Here is a 12595-nt window from a genome sequence, read left to right on the forward strand (position 1 = left end):
TTTTTGCATTTTTTTGTGCCTTGTGAATGTTGACAACCTTGGATGTTGCGAGCTGATATTTTGCCTTGTAAGTTGTAATTCCATTATTTTTTCATCTGGTTTTAATAAACATACTTATTTTTTAGTAATTAGTAGGTAATTATCACTTTCATTATGTAAGATGATACTCTGTTTTTTTCATATATGTATGTGGTTATACCATCCATATTATGATATATTCACTTCTCCAAATTAAGACAATTCATAGCCCAAAAAGAAATTAATGGGTATGAATTAATACAATCCAAAACTGCTCTATTTAATAAATGAGTGTAGTTTTCTTTCAATATTTTTTTGTCAGTGTCCCTTTTATTTTTTTCTTTATTTCCAATTTGTGTTATTCTAGGAAGATTGGTGTCCACTTCCATGAAAGTGAATGTAGGTTGAGGGTTATTTTTGGTTTGCGTTAAAATCCCTTCTGAATCACATACCATTTTTTCCTCATATTTATTTGTAGCTTGTTGTCGCAAAAGGCCTTCTAATAAATGAAAAATGTAAAATTTGGAATCAATTATTTCTGGTTCGGTAACTTCTAAAGCTTGAAATGGTCCATTTTGAGATAATTGGTTCAATGTATCGTGTAGTTCCTTTGTCAATTGCATAAGTGAGTGCTGAATGAATAGAGTTGACTGGTTTAATAAGAAAAATGTTATTATGTTTCTCTGCTGAGAGTTTTTCTGAAACAAGTGATACACCATATATTTGTTAAATAAATATTTTTTTTTCCAGTAGGCTTTGTTATTAATGAAGAAAAAATTCATTGGCGCAGAAGATGTTTCTTTGGTTATATTCAACCATTTTGTAATTTAACTTTTACTAGATATAAACATACCACTATTTATTTAAATCTATTGAGACACGTGTTTTGATACACTGAACATCATTATTAAACACTGTGTTTAATAAATAGTAGTATTTACCAGATAAAAGTTAAATAAACAAATACTTCTTACTAGGCTACTGAAATAAAAAATATACTGCACAGGACAAAACACAAATGAAAAGTATCCTATTAAATAAACATCACGGTGAAACTTCAGGTCCAGAAGAATACTCCGTGTTACAGACTAATATCCCAATGAAAAAATGTTTCGGTTTTCCAACAGAATTTTGGGTGAAATTTTCCACGGACCGAGAATCCAGCAAGGTCACCAAAAGAGCTTTATAATGAATAGCTGACTAGTGAAATCCTATCTTCAGAGGCAAGTGAAGGAAGGGATGATTTTCATTAATTAATGGTATCACGTCAGACTAAAAGTACTATTTTTACAACAAAAAAAAAAATCATATTCCCTTTGTAGAAAAATGTCTCTGTGATAAACCTTTTTGAATTCATATAAATCGGTTTAACGACTATCCCATTTCTCTATACCACAAGATTATACAGTAAAAAAAGGAATAAACTTTATCGGATAGGTTTTTAAGACATAACTAATTGAGCTTTAAACGTCTGACATTTCCATGGATTCACCCTCCGAACAATAATACTTTTTTCTTTGTTAAAATAAGGTTATATTTGGGAGTCCGATTTTTATGTGAAAAATAATTTCATGTGTCTTAGGGAGCAAATTAAATTCATAAATGAAGGTTTCACTTTATTTGTGAATAAATTTTCAATGCAATAAATTTGTGATTTTCCATTTTATATATAAAGTTAATAATTCCAACATTTTTACCAACCATATTAATTTGTTTTCTGTTGAGAATTTGGTTCATCAAACTGTCAATTACATCAACATTATAATCGAATGCGGGTAAATATACATTATTATCATAAAGGATGTCTATGGCTCGTCCAAATATTTCCGACACATAACTGATTATAGTACTACTGAGACCCTTTTCATCAGGATTTATCAAAAAGTTAATTAGCTTTTTCAGCGACACATTTAGTTGAATAAAACCTGCAAACAAAATAATTAGACCAGGCTATTATTTATTTTTAATATCGATGGCTATCGGCACCAATGAACAGCAGAAATAATAACTATAATAATAAACACTGCTGTAGCTATTCTTTTATCTGCATCCATCGTGTAGCAGTTGATTCTAGGTAAGCATGCCGGGTTGGTTCAATATGAAAACATAAAACTAAACTAGCAGATGTAGGCAGAGAGAATAGGACGCCACACCGCTCTGTCTTTGTAAACATTCCTCCTTATTCCACATTCACGCATATTCACATACATACCCGGAGATTATTACGACTCCTGATCTGACTGCTTCCAAGTCACTTACTTGATCATGCCGAGTTTTCCTCGGTCTTCCTCTGCTCCTATTACCAACCACATTCACCTAATAAATTTGTTTTAAAGTTCTTTCCTCACTCATTCATTCCACATGTCCAAACCATCTCTACACACCTTTTTTAAATTTTATCGATAATGCTCATCTTACTTAGCCAAGCATTCTTTCCTGATTTCACCATTCGTATATTTATCATACATCGTTTTGTCGCACATTCGTCTGAGAGATCACATTTTTACTGCATTCAGTATACTAACATCCTTCTTTTGCCAACTCCATGCTTCAATTTCATACATCAGAGTTGGTACCATGACTCCATTGTGTACTGCCAGTTTAGCTTTACGCTGTTCAGCTTTTATTGCTATAACTGATTTTAGTCCACTAGCACTCACTCTCCTTCACCATCTTTATAAATCTTTCCATCCCTAGAAAACATACTTCCCAAATATACTAAATCGTCAATCTGTTTTATAATTTTCCAATTTAAGAATTTTTTAACCCTTATCTGCACCCTTTGATGCGTAGGGCACTGCATTATATAAACCCAGTGTTATCTTGATCATTAACACATGAAGGAAAGGTGATCAGCCCTTCGCTTCAGGTACCAGTCCAGGGTAATATTGAATAAATATTAGAGTAAAAAAATCACTAATATTTATTTGACCCCCCCTGGGAATCTAACCCGGGACCTCCAGTACAGTAGCCGAGCATGCTTACCATTACACTACGGAGGCGGACTAATTTAAGCATAGGTATTGTTCATTTATAGTTTCCCAATATAAACATAGGTCGAAAATATATACAAAGTGTTTTATTTTGATATTATACACTTTTTTTTGTCTGCTAGGGGGACTTAAGTCCTTAAATACGGATTATGGTATGTGGAAAGCTGATATTTCGACCCCTACAATGTATGCCAACAAAAGTCCAAACAATTTTACACGAGAAAGATTAGAACATTTTTTATCCTATATGAATTATTAAAAAAACATTACCTAAAAAAGGATAAAGATAAAAAATTATATATATACTAAAAATATAATGAAATACATACAGAGATTATAAATTCACAATTTGTGGTTCACAGTAGTAAATTGTGGATAACTCCATTTCCATTTAATAACACTGGCCAACAATTTACAACTTTTATTTTGTAACTGGCATGAAAATATGTGATCTATATGCACTTTGCATATCTGAATTCAAAAACGAAAGCAAAAAAATGTAGCACATAAGATTTTTTACTTATGGATATTTTTAATTCTGATATTGACTGAAGCTTATCTTATTATTTATGTATAAATATATAAGCATATAATGCTATCGTATTCAATATTAATAAGTTAATATATTTTCACTGTAACTCCGTAATTATCAATACTTTTTTTTAATCCCTTAGACCTTAAGACTAAAACATGTCTAGATACCAACCACTATTACCGTTTAAACGTATGGGGTTCATACAAACAATAATATGACGGTAACATCAAAACTTGACGTGATACAAGCTTGTCACCGTATAGACTTTGAATAAGAACGATTAACTTAGTCTAAATCAGTCATTAAAATTTCAGTTACAAAATCATTTTTGGCCAGTGTAATTAATCCATAAGTTAATGTTGCCATTGTTAAAAAAATAAATCAGTTGTGACAAAGTCAGATCTAGAACCCCTGGCTGTGAAGTCTGATCTAGAGTAACTCGACATATCTTATAAAAAAATATAAAACGTGTTCCGGGGGCATTACAGAAGAGATCCGGCTTTTATTTACCACACTACATTGGCATTCCGGAGTTTATATATTTTTTTATAATTTGTAATAAAGATATGAATGCAGTAACACATATGGAAAAAATAATAGCTATGGAAGTATTGGCATGCTATCATTTATTGCATTTTTATGCATTTCATCGTAACGTAACACGTTACGATGCGAGCATTCGTATAGTCAGTACAGCGAGCCGAGCGCTGCATCCATAATTTCGGATGATCGCTGATGCTCGCCGCGAGCAATGTTACATTACGACAAAATGCTCCAGTCAGTCTCCACCTTTAGGTGCCAGTGCAGTGTATCATTATTCAATTAATAAAAAGTATAAAATCAAATCAAATCTTCACTGGAAACCCAACAAATTAAAAAATGTACAAATAGGTATTTGTGGGGATAAATCAGTTTTGAATCTCTTTATTATAATTTACAAACTACATACCTGAGTTTTTTCTGGTAAAGGATGAGTATGAACCGGATAATTGACTGGAAAAATAACCAGAATCTTGAGTTCCATCTTCCCGCATTCCATTTTTTAGCGACTGATCATCACATTCAACTCTGTCAAAAGAATTTTTTCCATATAATGTGCATATTATTCTTTTCACATTATTGACAGCCTGAATTGTATCCAAGTTTTGCATAACTCTGTCATCATTTTCACTTGTAACGCATGTAGCATCCTTGATGTCTCGAAAAATTTGCGATGTTTGTAAACTCGTTGTTTGCGAGTAATACTGATTAGTATTAAGTATTTGAGAAAGCTCTTTTGCGCAGAAAGTATTATCCTTTTCCCCGAGTAAACTTAAGACTTCTAAAGGAGGTGAATATTCAATTAGATTTGATTGAATAATCTTGCAGAAATCAATAGAACTTAAATTAGGTGGTTTACATTTCAATATGCTTATTGCTATTGCTATGATAAATTTCTTTTGTGCATATTTCACTGAAAAAATAACCAAGTTTAAGAATAATTAACTATATTAGCATATTTATCACAGGTTTTTATAATAAATTGAATATTATTTAAATACCATGTTCTTCGACACTTTGAGACATTACTGTTGTAACAATCATAAATTGTAAACGTAATATCCTTTTATTATTGTAAAATATGTTTTCTTTTTAAAATTTTAAAACTAGCGACAACTGACATAAATAAAATACTTTTTAAACATAGAAGAAAAACAAATATTTTAAGTTCTTTTTTCAAAAAAATTCATCAGATAGGTAGGTAATATATTTCTATAGGTACCTAATTATTATATAAAATCTACATATTTTAATGTCTTGTACAATGCTGAATTTCAACATCAGTAAAGAATGTTATGAACAAATTTTTTTGCTTATTTTCCCCTTTTTCATAGGATACTACATAATAGGTCCTTGGTTTTATATCTGACTATATGTGTTTTTTTTACCAATATGGTAAGAATGGTGGCCTCCATTTTATTATATGTAATACATATACATATAGTAAAATGTTACCCTAGACTTGTTCCAGAGGCACAGTACTATTATCATCCTACCTTTGTGATAAAACAAAAAAAACATCCACTGTGTTAATCCTTCTTCCTTTTAATGGCCTTTCACCCATCTTGGGTGATCCAGCCAAGTCAAGTTATTACTGTGTCAATCCAATGCTGTACATTATGCAGTAGTATGTATGATAATTAAAAGGGTATTTTTTTTATCCACTTTTATCTTTAGCCTTTAGTTTTAGGTATTACACACACACACGCACACTTTGTTTGAATTTTTATTTCACCCTGGACTTGTACCTGAAGCGCAGAACTGATTTCCTTGCCTTCATGTAATTGATTTAAGTACCTATTCGCGACTATCTCCATGAGACACACCAAATGGATCGGTCACATGTTAAGACAAAAGGGTTTCCTGCACATAATAGTAGAGGGGACGATCGAGGGAATAAATGCCAGAGGACGCCCACGCCGCGAATACCTAAGCGACTTATACGAGGACATGGGCTGCTCGACGTATGAGGAGCTGAAGAGGGTTTCGGAAAATAGACTAGAATGGCGCAGGAGATGTCATCTGTTGCTGTAGACCAATCCGCAGGATTGAGACCAGAGAGAGAGAGAGAGATGTAATTGATAATAAAGATATCACTGCATCAATATAATTTAGCGCTTTGCGCACCATTGGGTGCAGATAATATCAGGAGAAAAAGAATATAGGTAAGTAATATGTTTAAAACATAATAATAAATAAAACCCTTATCCGCACCCCAATGGTGCATAGGGCACTGCGTCATATAAACGCAGTGTTATCTTGATCGTTTACACATGAAGGAAAGGTGATCAGCCCTCCGCTTCAGGTACCAGTCCAGGGTAATATTGAATAAATATGACAGTGAAAAAATCACTTATATTTATTTTGCCCCCCTTGGAAATCGAACCCGGGACCTCCAGAACGGTAGCCGAGCATGCTGACCATTACACTACGGAGGTGGACAAAACAAGGTGTTTAAAACAAGCGGATAAGATTTTTTTTTCCATTAAATAAAACCTATTCCTTTTTTAATAAAATGCATGACAGGAGGAAAATGTTTTTCAAAATTTTAGTAAGCAAGATATAAAAAATATAAAAATATATTTAAAAAAAATTTAATAATAATCTTACTAATAATGATACTGAAAATAGCATTCTTTTCTTATTGGAGTGTAATTGGTATTATTATTTTGTTAATTATGATGTTGATAATACTAAGAGTATCATATCAGCAAAACATAAATTTAAATAAACCAAGACTTCCACCTCTAGAAATCGGAGTTAAAAGACCAAGTAAGTATTTTTCTCATAATTAATAAAATTAAACCATTTGTTGCAATTGTTTTAATTGACTGTAAATAGATAAAAATCACAAAAGTAAATAATCTTTATCAGATTTTTTACCGATTGGACTTTACTTTGCAGGATGTCATGAAGATTTAATTATACAAATTAGATTGACAATTTGTATTTTTACCTGTTGATGAGAACATCTGTAGTTCTCCAAATTAGTGTGCTTACACAAACTCAAAAACTTGTCTTATGCAAGTGTTTATTTTTATAATAAAATCTTTATCAGGTGATATAAATAGGTAAACATTCTTTTTGTAATCTGCCTATTTATATAATATTGAATACAAAATCAATTATTGGATTAATCAAGTGATTTTCGGAGCCGATAGATGAATAATTGTGTTTAAAAATGTATTTAGATTGATCAATGATAAACATATAAAACCTGTGTTGTCTTTGGAATTATGCTAACCTTTTTTTGGTTGTCAATATGATATAACCAGATTTTTTTTTTAACCAAAGCTTATTATTTTCTGATTGCTAACATAGTTTTAGGAAGTATCCATTCACATTTATATTCAAGCAACTTGTTAAATGATTAAGATAATTCGACAATACACAGGCGCCATGGCGCAGTTGGGTAGACGCTCGACTGCGAAACTGGCGTTGCGGGTTTGATTCCCGCCAATTGCAAAATAAATTCAAGAAATATTTATTTTCAATTGGTCTCAGTGTTTGTGATGTATTTTTCACATTTACCTTCCCTATCCTTACTATCCTACCTGCAGACAAGACTCTAATTAAGGCTTTGCGGGTTATTCCTTTAAAAAAAAACTTATCAATCGATTAGCAATCAATTTCTAATATTTTTTTAATGAACCTTCTCACTCGTGGCTTTAAATATATATTGAATCTGTTATATTCACATTTCATTGTCAAACAAGGTTTAGTCTGCTTTTATAGTGCAGTGGTATACAACTTTGGCCACCATGCTTGAGCTCTTAGATTTCTAGAAATCAAAATAATTGTAAGTAATTTTTGCCAATCTAGTATTTATATGATATTGCCTGTGGCGTATTACTGATCATCTCGCCTTAACAAATTTATAATTAACTACCTAATTCACTTAGCACTGTGACAATTTAATGCGATGCCCTGTGCACCATTGGCTTTACGACTTTTTTTTTAAATGCACCCTTATCATTAATCGAGTGAGTACCTATGGCGAGTATTGAAATAAACAAGTGTTCTCTTGCAGCTGTTAGTATGCTAATTTCCATGGTGCCCGGTATTTTAGAAAAAAGGATATTTGATGGGAATCTTGACTCAATATACAAATATCAAGTACTAGACGAATCACTTGATGAATACGCTGATAAAATCCAAATAGGAATTGATGACAAAAAATATGAGTAAAAGGTAACATACTGTAATCTAGAATTAAGAAATTCAATGCTTTTCACTTTATTTATAAATAAATACACTCTTAAACTATGCCACAATCCTTTCTTTATTTTGTTCAGTTATTATTGTCAAAGCTGAAACTCTGGTACAACTTGATTCCTACTTTCAAACACAAGCCTCTCAGGTTTACCTTAAATAGTATGCATGAATCTACGAGTACATATATTTTTTTTAAATAATCTTAGTACCTGTATCAATCCTTTCCTACCAGAAAAACAATGTGATATAAGGAAAATGATTTTGAAACATTTTATGTCTTATAAAATGAATCAAGATAAATATAGAAATTAAAGAAATTGAGGTAAATATACAAACATTAAAAATATAAATATAGGACTATCATTATCTGCATTGCAAAATAAGTCATCAAAAAATATTCAACTAAAGTAATATGTTAGGTAAGACTCCTACAATGTTTATCAATGATTCTCAATATATGTGATGTTTTGCCAAGATAGGTAAAACTACTTTTGACCAGGGTTACCAATATTAAGGTAATTGCTTTTGACATTGTGTGAAGTGAAGCTTAGAAAGTATATTTATATATCATTTTGAAGCACCTCGCCTTCCTGGGCAAAAATCTAGTGTTGCTTAGTGGCAATACTAGATTTTTTAAAAAACATCGAGACATTAAATATGGCATTCTTAAATGACGAATTAAAGGTTTCTGGATAAAACTCATTTAGACATTTGTTTTATAAAACATGGCTCGATGTTTCGAGTTATCGAAGAGATCAAGTAGTTACTGAAAACAATATTAACACCATACACATAATAAAAAATCGCATGGTTATATTTTAAATAAAATTTTATTTTATAATTTCGTGATAAATTTTGAATTTGTTATATAAATATAATATATATTATACATAATTATTGAATCGGACATTTATAAGTTATTTGTTCAAACAAATTATGAAATATTAACATTTTCAAGTCAGTCCTGATTGAGCACCATCGAAATACAATAAGATTATTTTGCACTTGATATTAAATTTTATGCAAGGTACCTTCCTTGAGATTGAATATAGCGTAATACTGTATATAAATAATAACCATTTTTTAAAAATAAATATGCATTCACACATATTTCATATTCTCTTTAAAATTTGCAACAATAACAGTTAACTCACTTATGCGTGTAATATAAACTTGAAAACTTTTAAACACTTCACATCCAAAAAAAAAAAAACAGAATCAAAACACAAATTAAATAACATGTTTAAATATTTGTTATATTTTCTTAAAATAAAACAAAGCATAAATAATTAATCTGTATTCAGATTTGTATAAATTTTAAAAACATTATCTCAAACATCTGTTTAATATGTCAAACTCACTATGTATTCTGTAGATTTCCAAGCTATTTCAGCTTTATATACATTATTTACATACTCAATCTGTAACAGTATAAATATAAAATTTATTTATTCGTACTTAACATAATTTTTAGTAGAAACCTCGGGTTGGACAGGCCACGCGTTGGCTTGGACTTCCCCTCCGTTGTTGTTCTGGGGGACCCAGTTGAGGAAGCCGGGCGCCCCCCGCTGCGGCCCAGGGGGCGCCTGGTAGCCCTCCACCGTCAGGTTGTTCACGAGCCCCCAGCCCGCCTGGTTCAGGGCCGCCGCCACGATGGCCTGGTTCACGGGGATGTTGATGGGCAGGTTCACGTTGCCGCCCTGGCCGCTGCCGCTGTTGCTCGGCGGCTGGTTGCTCATGCTCCCTCCCACGTTCCTCATGTTGATCACCTCGATGTTCCTCCCCCCCCACTGGTAGTTGGCGGAGACGGACGAATTGTTCTGGTAATTCCTAGAATGGCGCGGCATGGCCTCGTTGCTGCGAGACTTGACGGGTCTCATCTGGTGGTACTTGTTCTGATCCTGCTTGGGGGAAGCGTTGGAAATATTCACGGAGACGCCCTTGATGATGTGATCTTCTCCGCATAAGCTCTGGGCTACTTCCGGATCGAGAAAAGTCACAAAGCTGAAAGCTCTGAAGGGTTTGGGTATGAACACGTCGGTGACTTGCCCGAATTTCCCGAAGTAGTCTCGCAAGTCGTCGGCCGTGATATTTTCGGTGCAGCGACCTACGAACACTTTGCTGGGAACCTTGGGAACCAGTCCTTCCTTGGAATTGGGAATCCTCACGTCGCACCATCTGCCGTCGATCAGGTGCCTCTGTCCCAGCACTTTGATCTGCGCTTCGTAATTGTAAAATTTTATAAACCCGAAACCTTTAGATGACCCCGTCTTAATGTCCCTCTTGATTTGCACTAATAGAAGCTCGCCGAACGTTTGGAAATATTCCTTTATCGCATCTTCGGTGGTCTTCCACGGCAAACCTAAAACGATTAAATCGGAGCATCGCAGCTTGTTGTCGCGTTTTCTTTCGGCAGCGGTATTTTCGACTTTGGGTTTCTTAGGAAAAACACAAATATACTGATGGTTTCCCCAACCTCCGTCGGACGGCGGATAGAGGCGGTCGTCTGCCAGGCGCAGCCCGCGGAATGTCTGCGAGGACGGGTGACGATACTTGAGGCCGCAGCATCCGAAGAACTGAGCCGAGACGGTGCTGAGTAAGATGGATCCGTCTTCTTCGGTAGGCAACTCGATGGGCTCCTCGTCCTCGTCTTCGCAAACTTGTAAGTATTTGATTGACATTTCAAAGAAATGTACAACTTCAGCTCACATTACGTAAACACGACACAATATCAAATCATAATTTCTTATTATAATAAGTATTTATAATAAATAGCAAAAGGAAAGTCAGGTACAAAATTAACCATAACAGGACAAGTGACGTTTTTAACTTGAATTGCCAAATGTCAAAATACAGATTATTGTATAATCGAAGATAGGTATTTACTTATATTCATATATGTACATATGTTTTGTATGCAGCTGTGAAAAAACGTACGCGATTTATTTATCACTGAGATAAAATTAGAATTTTAGACCACAAGTGAATAAATCAATTTTTACGCAAAACAAAATTACAGTACCTATTTTTTCTAAATATTAATTTGAGTAAAGTGAACAGAAAAAAGTTGATACAAATATGTATAATTTATGTTTCTTCAATTTGTTTTCTTAGCTCTCTCCCGAAAGTTTTTCACAATACTTAAGAATGATTCGACATTTTAAGTGAGATTAATAAAATAAATTTTAATCAAACTGAAAAACGCTTATTCTTCTTTAGAGTTGAATTTTTAAAAATATGATTTATCATTATGAAGAGTAAGAATGAAATATATCTGATAAAACTACAGGTATTAAAAGTAAAACTGGTACAAAAGATGATAAAAAAATCTAAATACCAATTTGCTACACTACGTTTTACAATTTACTTGAACAATTTTGACGTGTGAAAATGAGAAAGTGGGTAGGATAGTACTTAAAGTACCTAAAAAAAAGTTCGGTCTATGGATGGCCTTGGGATGGTTATTTCTAAAAAAATATCTATGGTCCCATGAAAAATCTATGTTCTATATAGTAGAGAACAGGGGGGGTCGACTCGTAAACGTCAGATTGTTCAAAAAACGACCAGAAAATGACGAGACACACTAATCACTAACAAAAACACCAAAAACGGGAATGAAAAATACGAGATACCAAGTTGTTTAAATATTTCAAATAAATATAGACAGACTATGGTTATAGACAATTATCGATAGAAAAATAGAAATCCGTCTATGAAGAACTTCATAATATTGAGTATTATGCCAAAGTTAAAGTTAAATTTTGCCAATGAAAGTGTAGTTTTTCTTACTTAACACAACGCTCCCTTGAACTTCTGCAGCACCCCCCAAATGCAAAAAATTTAAAAACGCCTAGCCAGACTTCCAAAACGCCCACAAAGGGGCGCTGGCACCCCCGTTAAGAAACATAACTTCAGAAAGTGATGGGCACTCCTTCCGCCCTTTTAAATATTGTAATTTATTATTAGATTAAAACCAATATTTTTAGCTTTTCCACTTTTTTATTTGACCAGCGACCGGGTTCCGTCGTTACCGACATCATCAGACTGGTGATGTCGGTAACGACGGAACCCGGTTGCTGGTCAAATAAAAAAGTGGAAAAGCTAAAAATATTGGTTTTAATCTAATAATAAATTAAAAATGCAATTCCATCACGAAGTGTCAGTGGATAATATAAATCTATTAAAATATTGTATTTTCTAGAATTTTAAATATAATATAGTAATTTGAAAATTCGAACGTTTTTGTTTTTGTTGAAAAGCCTTATATTTATACATAGTTTGAGATAATAATTTC

At 32.9% G+C, this 12595-nt stretch overlaps 2 protein-coding genes across 2 annotated transcripts; both read right to left on the reverse strand.

The window, feature by feature from the left end:
• Positions 1 to 86: 86 nt before the first annotated feature.
• Positions 87 to 5188, reverse strand: LOC148304943 (uncharacterized). The gene is made up of 4 exons (XM_088267522.1): positions 5088 to 5188; positions 4496 to 4999; positions 1720 to 1943; positions 87 to 716 (listed from the first exon to the last, which is right to left on the reverse strand). Exons 1-4 carry the CDS (start codon positions 5128 to 5130, stop codon positions 219 to 221), a joined length of 1269 nt encoding a protein of 422 aa, XP_088123648.1. The 5' UTR covers positions 5131 to 5188; the 3' UTR covers positions 87 to 218.
• Positions 5189 to 9129: 3941 nt separating this feature from the next.
• Positions 9130 to 11163, reverse strand: LOC148304944 (TAR DNA-binding protein 43-like). Its single transcript, XM_088267492.1, has one exon. It carries the CDS (start codon positions 10980 to 10982, stop codon positions 9750 to 9752), a length of 1233 nt encoding a protein of 410 aa, XP_088123618.1. The 5' UTR covers positions 10983 to 11163; the 3' UTR covers positions 9130 to 9749.
• Between the last annotated feature and the right edge of the window lie 1432 nt (positions 11164 to 12595).

The sequence above is a fragment of the Brachycentrus maculatus genome, unplaced genomic scaffold (genome assembly GCF_059751285.1).
Source record: "Brachycentrus maculatus isolate JH-2025_06_01 unplaced genomic scaffold, ASM5975128v1 h1tg000297l, whole genome shotgun sequence".
NCBI classification, from domain to species: domain Eukaryota; kingdom Metazoa; phylum Arthropoda; class Insecta; order Trichoptera; family Brachycentridae; genus Brachycentrus; species Brachycentrus maculatus.

Bases quoted from the DNA above. Each gene is read 5' to 3' on its own strand.
- LOC148304943 (XM_088267522.1), bottom strand. From the start codon at position 5,130: ATGATTGTTACAACAGTAATGTCTCAAAGTGTCGAAGAACATG. The intron at 5,000-5,087 runs GTATTTAAATAA...TTATTTTTTCAG, and splicing joins TCAAAGTGTCGAAGAACATG to TGAAATATGCACAAAAGAAA. The intron at 717-1,719 runs GTTGGTAAAAAT...CACTTGTTTCAG, and splicing joins ACAGAAAACAAATTAATATG to AAAAACTCTCAGCAGAGAAA.
- LOC148304944 (XM_088267492.1), bottom strand. From the start codon at position 10,982: ATGTCAATCAAATACTTACAAGTTTGCGAAGACGAGGACGAGGAGCCC.